General features: G+C 37.7%; 1 protein-coding gene across 3 annotated transcripts in view; it reads left to right on the top strand.

Annotated features, from left to right (window-relative positions):
* ADAMTS20 (ADAM metallopeptidase with thrombospondin type 1 motif 20) overlaps positions 1 to 17,460 on the top strand; it is a 118,530-nt gene that overhangs the window by 80,615 nt on the left and 20,455 nt on the right. For all 3 annotated transcript variants that reach the window (XM_057491408.1, XM_036889509.2, XM_036889513.2), the window contains 3 exons: positions 13,554 to 13,721; positions 17,005 to 17,178; positions 17,253 to 17,423. In XM_057491408.1, the coding sequence (XP_057347391.1) occupies positions 13,554 to 13,721; positions 17,005 to 17,178; positions 17,253 to 17,423 (513 nt within the window). The remainder of the gene's footprint in view (positions 1 to 13,553; positions 13,722 to 17,004; positions 17,179 to 17,252; positions 17,424 to 17,460) is intronic.

Raw genomic sequence — 17,460 nt, 5'->3', positions numbered from 1 at the left:
TTCTGTTTGGGATGTCATTAAAGGTGTAGTATGAGAATTAAAGTATGCAAAGTAGTCCCTCTTCTGCCACCAGAGAGAGTGTGCATCCTTCCATTTGCAGGAAACTTCGTTACTGTTTACTTGTGAGCGTTAGGGGAATCCTTACCTCTAGAAGAGGGAAGATAGGTGTGGCTCCTCCCTCACTCCCGGACAGCTCTTCAATGTCAGGGAAAAGGCCCAAAAAGAGTAGCTTATATGTCTCAGCATTTCTCTGCTAAGATTGGCAAGATCTCAGTTATAGATGAAACCAGGAGGCCTTTCTCATCTCTTCAGATTCACAGGCTTCCCCATCAAATCAGAACAAGAACAAAAATCTTGAAGAAAGATATATACACAAAGCTTTCCTTTGTGTTATTTTTGTAGAACTAAAGGTTATGCAACAGCTCCTCATTCAGACACAGCAGATTGGGTATATAATAGGTCTGTTGTATTTGCTCCTGTATTTTTGCCATGTAGCATTTATTCACATGCTTATTTAGTAAACATTTGTAGATGTGGTTTCTCCCTTTTAGGATTCTCCCAATTCTTTATTTCAGTACCTTTAATATGTTGGACGTATTTTTGCAGAAAGTGTAACTTTTTGTTGATACATAATTTATGTATGAAGAACATCCTCAAATCCAAATTTCCATTAATAAGGTATTCCATTTATTTAGATATCATAAATATCTAATATAGATTTCCATTTAAGGTGGTCTAAATTGAGGAGAGCTTTGGAGATACATTCCTATTTTATGAAGCACTTTTTAATGGTGAGGAAAACAAGATCTTTATAAAAGAAATTAGTTGGAAAGATTTTAGCTTGTGGTTATAATAAAAAGCATATTCTTTTTTCAGAAGCCTATTTTATCAGGAAATTAAATCTAAAAACCTGGAAACAACTTCAGAATTTCATTCAGATTCCTAACGTCATTGTAAAAGAGGCAATATAAAACAATGAGGTTTATTTGATGATTCTTGAGAACTAAAGGGTATTATATTCTCCCTCTACCAGAGGATGTCCCATAATTTCGGTATGCAGAAATTGACATTTTCTCATTTCAGTAAACAATACTTTTTTTTTATAAACCCACGAACATATATCTAATGAATTAAATTATTGTGATTCTTGAAATATTTTATAAGTACTGTTTTCTCCTTTTTTTGGTATCTTTAAAGTTGGGAGAGACTTCCAATTTCCTTCTCCTTCTATACAGAGCATAAATATTTCCACATTTCTCAACTGAATTATACATAGTTTCTATATCTAGTGAAACTTTCTAAAGTTGGAAACCATTCCACCACAAAATATAGCCCACTTCTTTTTAGGAAAATTATGTGGTTGGTGTTCATTTTGAGCTGAAACTGGTATATGTGAAATATTCACCTGTAATTCTTATTCTGTACCCTGAAGTAAGAATATGTCATATTATTCCTCCACAGGACAAATTGAAGACAGCTGTTTTCTGTTTTCCTTGTTAAATATATTTTTTTCAACTCTTTAATTATCCCAGTGTCCTTTGTTATCACCCTTTCAAAATGTGATCCAGGGAAGAATAAAGCTGTAAAGAGTATTGCAGCCTTATGAGCATTGCATTCAGTATAATTCAATATTGCATCAAATTTCAGTTTTTGTAGTCACCCAGTTTTCTTATGCTGATCTTATGTCATTGTAAACCTGTATGTACAGTGTATGACACTGTTATAATCATATTTATCCTTAGCAGTAGAAAATATTTTTAAGCCAAAGTGTAGAACTTTTATTTTTTCCCTAATAGCCTGAATTCATAATTTTAATTCTCATATCTGAATTTTTAATAAATCCTCCAAAACTTAGGTCACATGTAAATTGGGAAGAATGCTCTCCCTGTCTTCATAGAGGAATTAATAGTGTCCTCCACAAGGGTGGGTCCAGAGCTCCAGAACATACCTCTAGACATAGCCCTCCAGCTTGGCACCGATCTCCATTAATGAACCCAAATCTCGTTGGTTATAGTTTTGAGTATAGTCTTATCGATGTAGCACATGTACTTAGTTAGAAAACAAACGGTGCTAAAATGCTGATAAAGAAAAAGAATAGTCTTTTCTTAGTCTCTTCTACTCCAGAAGTAATCTCTAAAGCCTTTTATCTAGGTCTTCTGATATTTGTGTCCATATTTCCAAATAACAGGCTTATGCTGCTATTTCTTGAAGCATTAAAAAAACTATTGACTTCCTTTTATAGAGGTTGAGAATTTTTCTCTTATCCAGACCAGTAATTCACCAATGTTATCTTCCCAAGGAATTCCAATTAAGTCAGTAGCTGGTGCTCCCGTACATCAGGATGAGGCCAAGTACTCTTCTGGGAAGCACTGTTCCTCCCTTGTACAACTTTTTGATTTTCCTGGAGTTAATAGTTGCTTCGTTTTAAAATCTGCAAATTTTTTAATGTTTTACTCACATTATTTTCTTTCAAGTGCTTGAACAGGTATGTAGAGTCTCAATGAATGTTTTTTCTGAATGCTCAGACGTTCCTCTGGCCTAGCCCCCTCCTGGAGGCCCCCTCCCGTCCTCATCCCCGACCTGGACCACATGAACTTAGCCCTGACGTATCACTCTCCCATCCTGTGAGGTCTTCTTACTCATCTGGGATATTTTGATGACTTTTTTTGCATCATGTATTTCTCTTTGTTTATTATCTCAGACTGAAATACTTTGCCCTGTATCTTCCTTAAAAAAAGAAAAATGGAAGTACATCTTTCTATTTGTACAAATCTGAAAATATCTTTAGTCAGTCCTCGTATTTCATTAATAATTTGGCTGGTTATAGGATTCGAGTTTGAAGATTTTCCTCAGAATTTTTCAGGCACTGCCTTATCCTCTGGCATTCCGAACTATCTCTGAAGGGGCTGGCGATTCTGACTCCTGATATTTGTACGTGTCCCTGTCTCCATGCCTTGGGCCACCGAAGCTTTGGGTATTTTCTCTTTATCTCTGCGATTCTGATATTTCATGGTGAAATGACCATGTGTGTGTGTGTGTGTTTATGTGCATGTGTTTAAAATCCAGTTTGCTGGGCATTCTGTAGGCCCTTTCATGAAGTAGATCTGAAAAGATCAGTTGTATTATATTTTGATTATTTCTATGCAACTATTTTCGTTGTTATTTCTTAGACACTTTCTAGCTGAATGCAGGGATTCTCGGATTGACATTAACTCCTGTTTTTATTCTAGTTTCCATTTCTGTTGTTTGGTTCTATTCAATGGGAAACTATCAAATCTAAACCCTTCCTTGAATTATTTTAGTTCCTATGTTTTTAGTTGAATCAGACCCTTTTTCTTACATTGTGGTTGTCTTGGGGTCATAGTATTCCATTTTTGTTTTATCCATACAACATCTACTCAAATTAATTATAGTTTTTGGTAGGTGGATACTCCCTTGATTGTCTATTTTTTGGACCCTTTCTTTAGGGTGAGGGTGGGAGTGGTTTTCTGGTTTGCCTATTGAAGGTTTTCTTCAGAAGTTGATGGTTCTTTGCAGCTCATTCTTACTTGGGAGTAAGGCACTAGAGAATTGATTGGAAATTCTGCATTTGGACAGAGTTTAACAAATGATGATTTTCCCTGCAAGTCAATGTTAATCGACAATATTGATTACAATCTCTGTAAGGTCTTGTCTTGGGAGCCCCTTTTCAGAGAAGGACCCTGTAATACCCTGCCTGTGAATGAGGGTAACATGGGCAGAGATTAAGGGTGAAGAGTTCAGTGGGTAGAATTCCCTTCCTCCCCCGAACCCCCCAACTCTGGAGCCCCCACAGCTGATTTCCCTGGAGAATAAGCCCCTCACCCAGCTAACAAGGGTGGGGGAGCAGCAGCCCCATTTGTACTGAGACACAGAGCCTCTCGGGTTCTGCAGGGCACGTGGTCTTGCCTCACGGCGTTCTTCTCCGTTCCTTCCCCCTCCATGCATCTTCCAAAGTTATGGAAAATCTATTGTGGGTTGGAAACAAATGAGAAGTCACAGTACATGTCATTCTACCATGTTTAGCTGAAAAACTTAATTTTTTAAACCTGATGTCTATTCGCCTCCTATTTCAGTTTCTCTTCCTTACTTCCACTGTGAAAATAACTTGAATTGTGTGTGATGTGTTTCTCGGCATCTGGGTAAATGGAGTTTTCTCAGGGAGAACAAGAGAGGGTCTTACTAGAATTCCATTGGGACAGTTACCCTCGATGTCTCACCATTGAATAAATTCTGTGAGCCCTGAACAGTTCCATGTTTCATCCAGGTGTGTAATAGAGAATCCCATGGCATAGACTGTATTTTCACTACATTTCCTTAGGACTTGGGCAAGGAAGAACAAGAAAGTGGAATGAGGCTTAATATGCATTTAGAATATTGGGTCAGGCACCATTTTAGGTTCATTCGCACATCGTGTCCTTTAAACTCACAAGCGCCCTGAGGCATAGGCGTTGCTGCTGTCACCTGACGGTGCGGAAACAGGACCAGAGGTTCCAGCAGGCATCCCACCCAGGGCTGCTCAGCTGCCCACAACTGAGACTCGTAGGTCTCTGATTCCAAATCATATGTGTTTTTATTCTTTACTCCCCAGTAGTCAAAACTATGAAACCCTATCTTAAATTTTAACATAAATGATTTTTATCTGATAAAGATAATTTTTAAATTAGCTTTAATTCGCTGAAAAATGAATCCTTAAAACAATCTTGCCACACAACTTTTGCTGCCCACGGCAGACTTAAATAGGTTCAATGGCATTCTTTTAATTTCAACTCTAACTTTTCCCTTATCAAAGCGTTCGTAGAGCCCATTTTTTATTTTCCCAAACGCTGTCTACTTAGTTCTCCATGCATATTTCTTTTTCAGACCTTTATAACCCTCCTTGAAAGCAAGCTTCTTGGCTTCGTTTCTGTCAACGCCTACAGCTCGCACAAAAATGTCTGTAGGAACCTGAAATGATAAATCCTATCATTCTGTTGGCACTTGATTTTAAGAATTTTGTCAATGTTGCCATAGTAAGTAATGCCTTGAAATTCAATATACATTTTTAAAAGTATGTTTTAGTTATTTATTTATTTTATCTCTTTACCTCCTTATGGGCTCCCCACGCTGAAGAGTTTCCTGCTTTGTTCCATCCAGGAAGGCAGATGCTTGTGATTCTGGATGTAGGGTCCCAGGGGTGAGACAGGAGTGGGGTTTTCATCGTGAAATGTGCCACATAGTCTTAAAAAGCAACATCCCAGTTGTTGTGATTTGTATAAAGACATCAAGAAAAGGTAAATTCACAATAATGGGCACCTAAGAATTATTAAAATAAGATTTATATTCTCATATTGATAATAAAAATGTTTTTTCCTGTTACTATCCAGTTGTCAAGGTTTGTGTTATGCAATGAGTCAATAAAAACCCCAAACAGGAACTCCAGATGAGTCCCATGTGCTAATAAGCAGGTTTTATAGAGGAATCTGAACTGTTCATCACCCCTTGGCAGTGTGCCCAAACTGTGCTGTTTGAAAGCTAAAAGAATAGATTACAAGGTTTAAACTAACAGCAGTTTTTCCTGAAAAAAAATAATAATAATTTTTGCAACATAATGCGTAAATTTGGAATTAGAATTGCACTTATTGTTGTTTAAAGCATGATAAACCTGAGTTTAATAACTAATATTTGCAGGTTTGTAATGATTACTCATCAAATCTTTTTATTGAAGAAAACTAGTCAATAATGAGTAATTTAGTTGTCACTTAAACCGGTGATTTTTCATTTTGATTTTCTAATATTTTATGTGAGGAAAGTAATGTACAGAAGTGAAAGCTTCTATAGAAAGTACTTGCCTGAGTTATTGTAACTTTGCTTCAGGTTTTATACCTGAAAGTGAAAATAATCACAAAACTTTTCCCAAATTCATGTTGTAGTAAATTTTCCTAAAGATAATATATCTATTAGCTTAGAGCTATAAATCCATTACACGTGTGGACATATACATATATATACTCAAAAATAAAATTTTAGAACATGAAATAGAAATTAAAATGTTATTTTTACAGTGATATGAATGTAATGAAAGTTGACTCAAAATGTTTGTTATTGAGCATTTATTTCTTTGTCCTTTAATTTAGGACTTAAACACTTTTGCAAATGAATCTGACCAAAAATTTTTAAATGTCTGAAGTTGCAAATTTTAAATATAGGCAAATGCGATGTGATAGCATGAAATATTTTAGTAGTAAGTGTTTTTAAACTAAATGCTGTCTTGGTTTATTAAGCCTGAATAGTCAAAGGAGTCTGTAATAGGTTAAAAAGGAAAATTTCAAGCTCCAGTAATCTTTTAAAACTCTGAAGTATAATCTTTCAGGAAATGCTATGAATGGCGTCCCTTGGTAGATTTAGTGTCTTACTCCATAGAGCACATATGCATTGAATTAAAGGAACAGAAGCTGCACTGTTTACAGACTTGACACTCTACTCTTAATATGCATATTTTCCTATGTTTTTTTGTTTTTGTTTAAACAGAGGGGTACCCTTCTCTGCTATACTCTGGCTATTTAACTACTCTGACTACTGTAATGTTTTACTTCTCTAACAATCGAAGAGCTCAATTTAAAATAATGTCCCACTATTTGTGGGGAATACCTTTAATTACAAAGTAGTTGTATTAAGCTCACACCTGAGATTTTACTATAATGGGGCTTTTCTCATAAATATATAGGTATGATTGGCTTCCTGAAGATTTCAAAAGCCATGCAGTTCCCAGGGTTTAGATATAATCTCTTTATTCAGAGAATAAAGGCTTCTTACAAAAGAAAACAAAACTCATATACACATGGACACATACAAATTAGTGCTTTATTCTACAGAATATCTCATTTCTGCTCTGTTTTGACCTGAAACTCTATCATTCCCCTATATCCTATGTCATTTCATAGACAAATCTTTTGTTTCATGTTAGTGTTGTAAGACATTTAACATCATCACCAAAAAACCTTTTTAAAAAATTCTCTTGCAAAATATCTCTGATTAAAATTTTCCATTAAAATTATTTTAATTTAACTTTGCTACAGAAGCATAAAACAGTTCAATTTTGAAAAAGATCAAAAACAGAGAATACGTGTGTTCCTATACCAAGAAATTCATTGATACCTTTGGAATTGCCGCTTAAGACTAAGGAAGACACAACTAATCCTCTCAAATGATTCCCAGAGAGACGCTCCAATACCTGGTTGTTTTGGCTATTATGATATGTTTGTGTTTAAATCAGAACCACTCCATTCTGTACCTTGTAAATTGATGTTTCTTGTTCAGTTGGACTTGTTTTGATGGAAAGATTTCTGGTTTGTAATTAGAAGGTGTGTTTGAATTTAGATTTATAACATGTAATGATTGCAGTTCTGAGTTAGATTTATAACATGTAATGACCGCAGTTCTGAGTTTAACTCTCCTAAAACAAAAGCACTGGGTGAATCAATTGTCATTTGGCAATAGGTTTCCCTTGATTCAAGATAGTAACTGATACCTACCATACAGTGAGCAGTTGGATAGATCTGACACTCAGCCGTGTGGTTGTGACCTTTTACTTTTTCAACAGATTACTGTGGACTCTGATTAGGAAACAGAGATCATATGATATCGAGAAGTAAAGTAAAAATTCATTTCTCTATCTGATTGGGTTTTCCCCCAGTTTTCCTGAGATATAATTGACATACATCACTGTATAAGTTTAAGGCATGCAGCGTAATGGTTTGACTTACATATATTGTGAAATGGTTACCACTACCAATTTAGTTAGCATCCATCACCTCATAGAGATATAATAAGAAGAGAAGGCAAAAAAAGTTATTTTCCTTTTGATGAGATCTATTCTAATTTACTCTTAACAACTTTCTTGTATATCACACAGCAGTGTTACCTGCAGCTGCCGTGGTGTACATAACAGCCGTAGGACTGATTTATCTTACAACTGGGATGGTACTTTTTTATTAGCTTTCTCCAAATCCCTATCTACCCCCCACCTTTGTAGCTGCAAATCTGATCTCTTTTTCCATGAGTTTGGGTCTTTTCTGTTTGTTTTTTCTGGATTCCGCATGTCCATGAGATCATGCTGTATTTGTCTTTGTCTGCATAGCCTTTAAGGTCCTAGCATAATGCCTTTAAGGCCCATCCGTGTTGTCACAAATGATAGGATTTTCTATTTTTTTATGGCTGAATAATACGCCATTGTGTGTATAGGTAACATAGCTTCTTTATCCATTCACCCATCCATGGACACTAGGTTCTGCCATGTCTGGGCTATTGTAAATGGTGCTGCTATGAATGTGTTGGGGGGGGTGCAGATATCTTTTTGAGTTAGTATGTTTATTTCCTTTGGATATAGTTCCAGAATTGGAATTGCTAGATGATATGATAGTTTTAGTTTTAATTTTTTGAGGGTCCTCCTCACTGTTTTCGGTAGTAGCTGAACCAGTTAACATTCCCAGCAGCAGTGCACGGGGTTCCCTTTCCTCCACATCCTCGCCAACACTAGTTATTTTGTGTCTTTTGGATAGTGGCCATTCTGACAGGTGTGAGGTGACATCTCATTGTGGTTTTGATTTCATTTCCTTAATGACTAGTGATATTGAGCGTCTTTTCATGCACCTGTTGGCCTTTTAAATATCTCCTTTAGAAAAACGTGTATTCAGGTCTATTACCCATTTTAAAATTGGATCATTATTATTTTGTGATTAAGTTGTATGAGCTTTTCATATATTTTAATGTTAACCTCTTATTAGATCTATGGTTTATAAATATTTTCTCCATTCTGTAGGCTGCCTTTTCCCTTAGTTGATGGTTTCTTTTCCTGTGCAGAAGCTTTTAATTTGTAGTTTCAACTTATTTTTTATTTTGTTGCTTGTGCTCTAAGTATTATATCCAAAAAGTGATTACCAAGACTCATGTCAAGAAACTTTGTTCCTATATTTTCTTCTAGGAGTTTCATGGTTGTGATTGTTACATTTAAATATTTAATCCATTTTGAGTTAATTTTTGTGAGTAATATCCAATACTATCCCATTATTTATTGAAGATACTGACTTTTCTCCACTGAGTATTCTTGGCTCCCTTGTCCAATATTAGTGGACCATGTATATATATACTACTAATAACAACACATATAATAATAATAAATAAATATATATACATACATACATATATATATGCGTGGCTTTATTTCTGGGCTTTCAATTCTGATCCATTGGTCTGTGGGTCTGTCTTTATGCCAGTACCACACTGTTTTGATGACTGTAGCTATGCAGTATAGCTTGAAACCTGGAAGTGTGGTGCCTCCTGCTTTGTTCTTCTTTCTCAGGAATTCTGTGGCTATTCTGTGGTTCCATATAAGTTTTAGGATTGCTTCCTCCCCTTCTGTAAAAAAGGCCATTGAAACATCTGATTGATGACCTATTAAGGATTGTGTTTCAAGAAAAAATCAGAAAATTTCAAAAATTTTCAAAAGCATAATAAAACTGCTTAATAGTACCTCACTTACTTTTATTCAGTTATATTTTTTCTTGTGAGTCCATTTTTGTTTAACAACAACATTGGAAATCTAAAATTAAGTGGAAGAGGGAGAAAAATTTTGACTATTTTGTTTATATTTAGACTATTTAGGATAGCTGAAAAAGTAACTGCCATAAGTTTGGACCATCCTTGAAATGGTTTGTGAAAAAGCATAATGTTGAATAAAATATTTATAATAGTATTGTAAAGCTTTAAAATATTTGTTTAATTTTAAATATTTTCCATATCACTGTTGAAGACGAATATTAACGGAACAGTACTTTTATGTTATAATGCTTCTAGTTCTGATTAATTGACTTTGAATAACCTAATTACCTCTTCTTGTTTTAAACAATGGCATCGTCACCACATTTACTGACTGAAAGTCTACTCAGAGAACTGGAAATTATTTAAGCTATTTACAGAATTAATTTAGGAAATTTTAGGTTAAAAACCAAGAATCTATATGAATTGCTAGGCTTTTCTTTAAAATTCCTTTTCTCATTAATTGGTTCTTTATCTTGATATTCATTAAAATATTTAATGTAGAACTTACAATTGACATTAGAGTCTGTTTTTAATATTGTTTCTAGCATTAATTTTTTAATACTCAGTTTTGAATATTGTAATATTTAGAGAAGCTTAGCTGAAGTTTACATGAGGAACACAGAAACAAAAATATATACCTTCATCCATAAATGACACAATTCAGTGGTAAGTGAAATAGATGTTTCTAGACAAATTTCTAGTCTACTAAAGTTACTTTTCTAGTCAAACTAAACTAAAAGTAGACCCTGGATGATTAAGTCTTTCTGTTAACTGACTTCACTTGCTATTCTATAAACCAAATTTCAAAAAACTTTTTTTTTTCTAATAACTAGCTTAGGACTATTTATAGCTAAAATTGAGGGTAATCTTTAATATGTAAAATAACCATTAAGTTTAAAATTTACCATCTAACATCAGCTTATATACCACCTGGGGAATAGCTACAATTTTAGAAGAACACTTGTCAGTAAACTAATGTAAGATCCTGTTCTTCAGGGTACATTGAAATGATTTCCTCTTTTCAGAAGAAATATAGACTGTTTCCTAACACATCCAATTAGGAATGATTGATTCTGGTTCTTTCTGTTCTTCATGACAATATGTCTATTCTCAGTAGAATTAATAGTCTGGCAGGGAAAACAGACATTACACGTATGTTGAGGTGCATAAAAGGTCTGCAAAAGCCACATGTTATCTACTCTGGGTTGGACATTATATATCCTATATCAGGGAAGGAGGTTTCGTAGAGGAAATGGGATTTAAAATTCAGCATTGAAAAACGGAGGGATGAGGTGGAGGAAGGTGCTGGGGTAGGAGGAAATGACATATTCAAAGGTCCTGAGACGGGGAGGAGCAGAGCGTTTTCCAGGAAACAGCGTTTTCTATGTCATCTTCCCATTTTCTTTTGTATCACAGGAGACATTTTCAAGTGTGTCCTTCATATAATCACTGTTACGTTCTGCAGGATTCTTTTTGTTCTTCATTGATTTTAATATTTTTTGCATTTGTTAGAGCATTATTAGAGTCTTGAGAGTTCTGAGTTTAGCCGTTTCTCTCTTTTAAAAAAATTCCCCTCTCCTTACCTTTACCTGGACATTATATGAAACAGGTATTCTTTTACCACTATTTTACCTAAGAAAAATGAAGATTCAGTGAGGTTAAAGAAACTACCTATGGTTGCCAGCTTGTGAAGTCTGTAAAAGGCAGTTTATGTGTGACTAAGCTATAGTGTGATAGTTGTTTCCAGGCCATTTTACTGCTAAGGAGGGGACATACTAATGTCCCTGTGTCAGTGTGTTTCCCACCTCTGTCAGAGAGGACCGAGAGCCAGATCACGTGACATTTATGAAAGCCTTAAAAACCCCCACAACCCTTCCTCCCAGGGTTTTCCTTTTCCTAGAACTGGAACTAAATAAGCTTCATTGCTTTATTTTATTTTGTTTAGCAATTTAAGTTTCTAGAATTTAATAAATAAATGTGTCGCAAATTGTCCAGGCATTCTTTTGTAGTATCCTTAAATGTACACAAGCAACACCCATATCTCAAATATTAGAAGTAACCTTTATTCTGTAATTATATACATACTTGCTTTAGAAACAAGAATAGACAGACTTGTTCCAAAGTCAATCATATTGGAGCCGACTCATCAACCCCAACTCCCCAGCGTGGACCTGACAGAGCCTAGTGTGTGCAGCACTGGAGGTCCTTCTGCATTTCTCAGGTTTACAGATTCTGCATTTGGTTCTAATGCCCTGTTCTCCTTAAATAGGCATTTGTGTTGGCCTAATTTCTGGGGATAGGCAATTCAGGTTACTTGTATGTAATGTTGCCATTTCCAATGTGGTTGCCCCCTATGTCTACTGTTCCATAGTAGTCATGGAAAAATCTCAGGAAAAATTTACCACTAAGGATGATAGAGGTGTTTTTTTAGGAAAAATTCTTCTGACAAGAATGCTGGAAATGAATTATAGGATGTTAATGAAACCTCAAGGAAATAGGATGTTATCAGCATTATGAAACAGAAAAAAAAGATTGCTGGTGTGCCAGACAAAAGAATTGCCATGTTAATGGGCAATTTTGTGGCATCTACAACTCAGTATGTATTGCAGTTTGAGAGGAAGGTAGCATTTCACTAGTTATTCGATGACCGCCTCATTCCAACTAAAATGTAATTCTTTGCATAAAATGTTCTCTTTTATATAAGTGTCCACATGCAATTCATTAGACGTGATAAAAAAATGTACATATTCCTCTTCAGATCTCGGGAAAGAGAATTCTTTAAAAGTGTAACCAAAGCATAGTTTATTTTGTAGTCCTTTGATTTTTCACTTCATGTCCATCTTTACTAGAGGACTTTTGAGTTTATTAACCAATAAATATATTTCAAGGAATTTAAAATATTTTAATAAATACAAATAAGAATTACTTATACCAAGGATCAACATCAACAAACTAACTGAATTTATTGTATCTGCCACTTTTGGGTGACGTGGGTGATCTAAAAGATCCCTGACCTCCAGAAGGCCAGGTAGATAAAACATGTGACAAAAATAGAAAATGATAAAAGAGGAAGGTAATATCTGCTGAGGCTGCAGCATGTATAATAGGACTGGATTGGACATTTCATATTCTTTATCTCATATTAGTCTTCGCAATAAACCTTTAATACTGGTGTTATTGTCCCCATTTTATAAATGAAGGGACTGAGGTTTGGACAGGTGATGAAATGTGCTTAATGTCACCCAGCTGGTAAGTGGCCGAGCTAGTATTCAATGCCAGAACTCTTTCCACTACCTCGTACTGGTCTCACTCATTACAGGACAACAGCTGAAAAATGACATCAAATCGTTGTTTTACCTACTTCTTTACAGAGGTTTCAATTGTTCTGTTTTTTCACCAAATTTATGGGAAGGTTGATGGCAGAGAGGTATATTTTCCAGATTGATGTAAAAAACAAACCTTAACTGAATTGCACTTTGAAAAGTAAAATTTCTGCTTTCTTAACCACAGTTTCCTGCACTGAGGGGCCACTGCATTTTTTTTAAATGTCCAAAGTATTCGCTACAGTGTGGAAAAAACATGGGGTTAAAAATAGAATTGGTGGCAATCATACAAAAAAGCAAGTTGTATTGGACTCTGTGTGACAATAGCAGTTGGTTCCAGGGAATCCTTAACCTTCAAAGATCTAAAGCATTTATGGGCCAGAAGAAAGCTTCGTATATTGTAGATGATCAATACTTTTTATAGAATAAATGGGTGCCTTATAATGTGAGCACTGGTTGATGGTCCAGGACAGATGGGCAAATTTAAAATTCTCTCTGATTAGAAATATTAAAGTATTTCTTGATGATATTATCAAAGCAATGATATTTTGATTGCTTCATTTTTATACTTTTTGTAGATAAATTTAAAATGTCTAATGTAGTGAATCAAGTGCATTTATATTTATTTTCTAGTGCTCAGCTTCTTGTGGTAAAGGATTAAAATACCGTGAGGTGCTTTGCATTGATCAATTCCAAGGGAAATTAGAAGAAAAATACTGCAGTCATCTACGGAAACCTCGAACTCACAAAGCTTGCAGATCTGCCAGATGCCCTTCATGGAAAGCCAATAGGTGGAAGGAGGTATGTCATTTATTTTACAATTATATATATATATATATATGTATATATATATATATGTATGTATGTATGTATTTTTGCATTTGAAAATAAAACTGTAATTCAGTATACTTTCAATAACCTTGAAAGTTTTTTACTCCACTAAAATGTTTTATTCGATGGTATATTTTTTTGCACTATGCTCTGAATTAATGTTGTACAGTGTTAACACACTTGCTAAATCTGTAGTTAAATAAATTACTCAGTTGGTTTTTTGTGGCTGTAAACTTGACAAGAAGTTCTCTTACTGAATCCTGGGGGGCCTGCTGATGGTCACGCATCGCCCCAGGGAGCCTGGCAGTCAGACGTAGATGGCAATGTGCTTAGTAACTGCCTTGTGTACCCGAAGGCCTTGGCTCTGGGCTAAGTTGACGTCTTGGAAGTGGGCCTCGTGAGCTGCAGGGGGATTAGGTACTGGAGACTGGTTAGAGGCTGGGCATCAGAACGAGGTGGCCCAGTTGAGTCCAAGGCTACAGTGGACATACTTGGGAAGACTCGGCAAGAATTGAAGCTGATGCGCAGGTGTGATCGAGGCTGAGAACTCAGTTTATAAAAGAACCGTGATACACACCTGTTCTGACATAATCAGGGAGGTGAGCTCAAATCTCCATGGGGAGAGGCATGCGCTTGAATGCAGCTGCCAAAGAGAGCAGCTTAGCAAAAACCGAAGAGGCGGAAGCATGGGTGCAGCCAGAAACGCCCATGGAGCCGCGGCCTGAGGCCGGACTGCAGGGGGCTGGGCTTCCGGCGCAGGGGCTGCCTCCCAGCGGGACCTCAGGTCCTCACCATTCCTTAGGAGGCCTAGGCCGGCAAAGGGAAAACGCGGGTGGAGCATCTTTGTGTCTGTCTGCTGTTGGAGCTGTCAGGAAAACGGGTTCAGGCAGGAGCGAGCAGACGTGGGACTCCCTTCCCCTGGGCTCCTCACTCGTCTTCACTCTGTGAGGTCAGCTCCTTGGGGCGCCGCACCAGCCTCAGTGACCCTGTGTCCGCACAGCGTTGTAGAAATCTCCCAAACTGAGCGAGCATCTCGGCTTCTCCTGTAGAAGAGGCAGACCCTGTCAGGTGCCAAGGTGCTGAGAACTGCGGGCTAAATAAGCTGGGGACAAACACATATGTGTGTTTTTAAACGCAAGGAAACGTCCTTGGGCATTTGTTTCTACACTGAAATTAGGTAAAGTGAATAAAATTATTTTTCATGCTTTAGCAGATTAAAAAAACCTCCCGGTAACTGCTTTATTTAATGACGGCCACCCCTGCCTCCTGAGCTGTTTGATGGAGAGACCCTGGGCCGCCCTGCCCCCTCCTCCCGGGGCCCGTAGGCGGCCGCTCAGCGAGGGCCCTCCCGTCCCTGCAACAGTTACTCTGGAGTCTCACTGCAACCACCCTGTCTAGTTCATCACCAGTTCTTAGGTGTGAAAGAGCCGCTCCGTGAATATTTCGGCCATTATTTACTTGCATTCGTGTTGAACTCAAGAAGAACTCAGACATTATTGTGTCTCTTGATGTCCGTGACTTATCCTTGTCTTCAGGATGAGGGTCAAAGACCTGATCCATGTCAGGCCACCGAATCTCAGTGGCATGGATGTCTCTCATTCACTAAGTACCTAGCTTAGTAGCTGGTAAGTAGTTCTTGAATACTATGATTTAGTTGCAAAAAAGAGTTGCTATCTTTTAACATATGTTTGTCATATTGTGGTTTTGCCCAAAGCAGGGGTTTGGCTTACTTTATCTGGGCCAAGATGTGGCAGAATAATGGTAGGGAGAGGGTGAAATGCTGTTAAGGGGCTGAACCCAGCATATGGCGAACTCCTAATTCTGTATCGGGCAGGAGCCTCGGGATGGGATGGGAGGGGAGGGGGCAGAGACTTTGTTTTTGGCCACCAGCACTCCTGTGGCCCGCGTGCAGCTGCTGAAGCCACGGTGGTCGCCCTTTGGGAGGGTCTGAGCCTTGACCCCCAGCCCCACGGTGGCAAGTCAGTCATCGGCACTAACAGATGGGCGTGGCTCCCATCAGTCCGGACTATCTGAGGTTCACTAAGGGAACGCACTTCAGGGGTCACAGACACGAATATTCAAAGGCTGTAAAAGGCCCAGATGCTTTTGTATGATCTGCTTTCTCGGGTTTGAATTTGTTTTCCTTGTCATAGAAATTAGCTTCTTACACCCACTTGGTCCCCACAGCTCTGCCAGGAACAAGTGGCCATTTGTGAAGTTGCTGGATTTTGATTTATTCCCTAAAAAGTACCCACATGAAGTTAACAATTGCAGATGGTTCCTGCACTGCATAGAAAAATCTGTTCATCAGAAGGGTAATTTCAGAGGTAGTTACAAGATATCACTGGTCCCACTGAGTTCTGACTGCATAAACTGTAACATTGCCTTAATATAATATGATATATAACCTATAAATAATTTCATTGTATTACTGTTTTACATTATACCTAAATGGAAAGACTCATTTGGCAAACTGTGACCACAGAGGTCACCACAGGTCAGCGGCTCAGGGCCTCAGCCCTGGGGCCTCCTCCCCAGGGCTCCTGTCAGGAACAAGCGTATGGGAAGCCTTCTGTCCTTCTGTGAAATTCTACAAATAACGCAAAATCTTTGTACGGATGAGAAGAGTGAGACCTGGAGAGGGTCAGACAAAGTTGTCTAAGTTTACAGTTTACACAACCAGATTCCCCAAACACTTGTCCATTGAAACATAATCATGAAGCAACAAGCTAGCGAATGTTTGGGTCCCCAAGCAGTACAATAGATACTGAAGTTATAAAAATGAGCACAACACGATCTTGGAAATCACTATTTCTTTGAGAGACATTATGCATAATGCATATCTTAAATTATGTTTAAAAACAAGGGTTTAAATTATGTTTAAAAGCAGCATAATAGAATAGTTCCATTGTGTGGTAAGTTTTATAGATACTAAGTTTAAGTCAGAAGAGAGGTTATCAATCGGGATGGCCTGTTTGGTAGGACGTGTCATACAGCCTATCTGTAAGGCTTGAACAGTCTCCACAAGGCATGAATAGGTATTGCAAAATAAAGAAAACTTGTTTATTTGTATAGATGCTTCACATCAGACAATCTTAAAAATATTCATTGCAAGTATTTTGTATCTAACACATGATATAATATCAGGCTATGTTTAAGAAACATAGGAAAATATGTCACAGCACTATTTTGCTATTTCTGCAGAAACTGTATTTGCTGGCTAACAGTTCTCGTCATCTGGGCTTCTTTGCAGTGCCCTGTGACCTGCGGCTCTGGGGTTCAGCACAGGGACGTGTACTGTAGACTGAGAGGCACGGGTCGGGTGGCTGAAGAAATGTGCGGTGGGGCCGCCCGGCCCCATTCCCAGAGGCAGTGCTGGCGTCAGGACTGCACACAGTACCAGTGGGTGGCAGGAGAGTGGCTGCAGGTGAGTACTCAACAGTACCCCTTAAGCGTGCCGCGTGCAAGAACATGTCATCCATTTGGTCATTGCGCTTCCAGTGTTCAGCCTCATGTAAGAAGAAGGAGACCCATCGGCAAGTCACGTGCATCGATGCACGAAACAGTCACGTGAATGACAGCTTCTGCGATCCTTCAACCAGACCTCCTTCCGTCAAAACGTGCAGGAGCCGCCCCTGCAGGTACCTTGTGGTCACAGGGGACTCGTCACAGGTAAGGCTAAGACAGGACGTTAATACTTTTTGTTCTT

The sequence above is a fragment of the Manis pentadactyla genome, chromosome 14 (genome assembly GCF_030020395.1).
Source record: "Manis pentadactyla isolate mManPen7 chromosome 14, mManPen7.hap1, whole genome shotgun sequence".
Classification (NCBI taxonomy): domain Eukaryota; kingdom Metazoa; phylum Chordata; class Mammalia; order Pholidota; family Manidae; genus Manis; species Manis pentadactyla.
The sequence above is the reverse complement of the archived record's forward strand: the minus strand, read 5'-3'. Positions and strand labels throughout refer to the sequence as shown.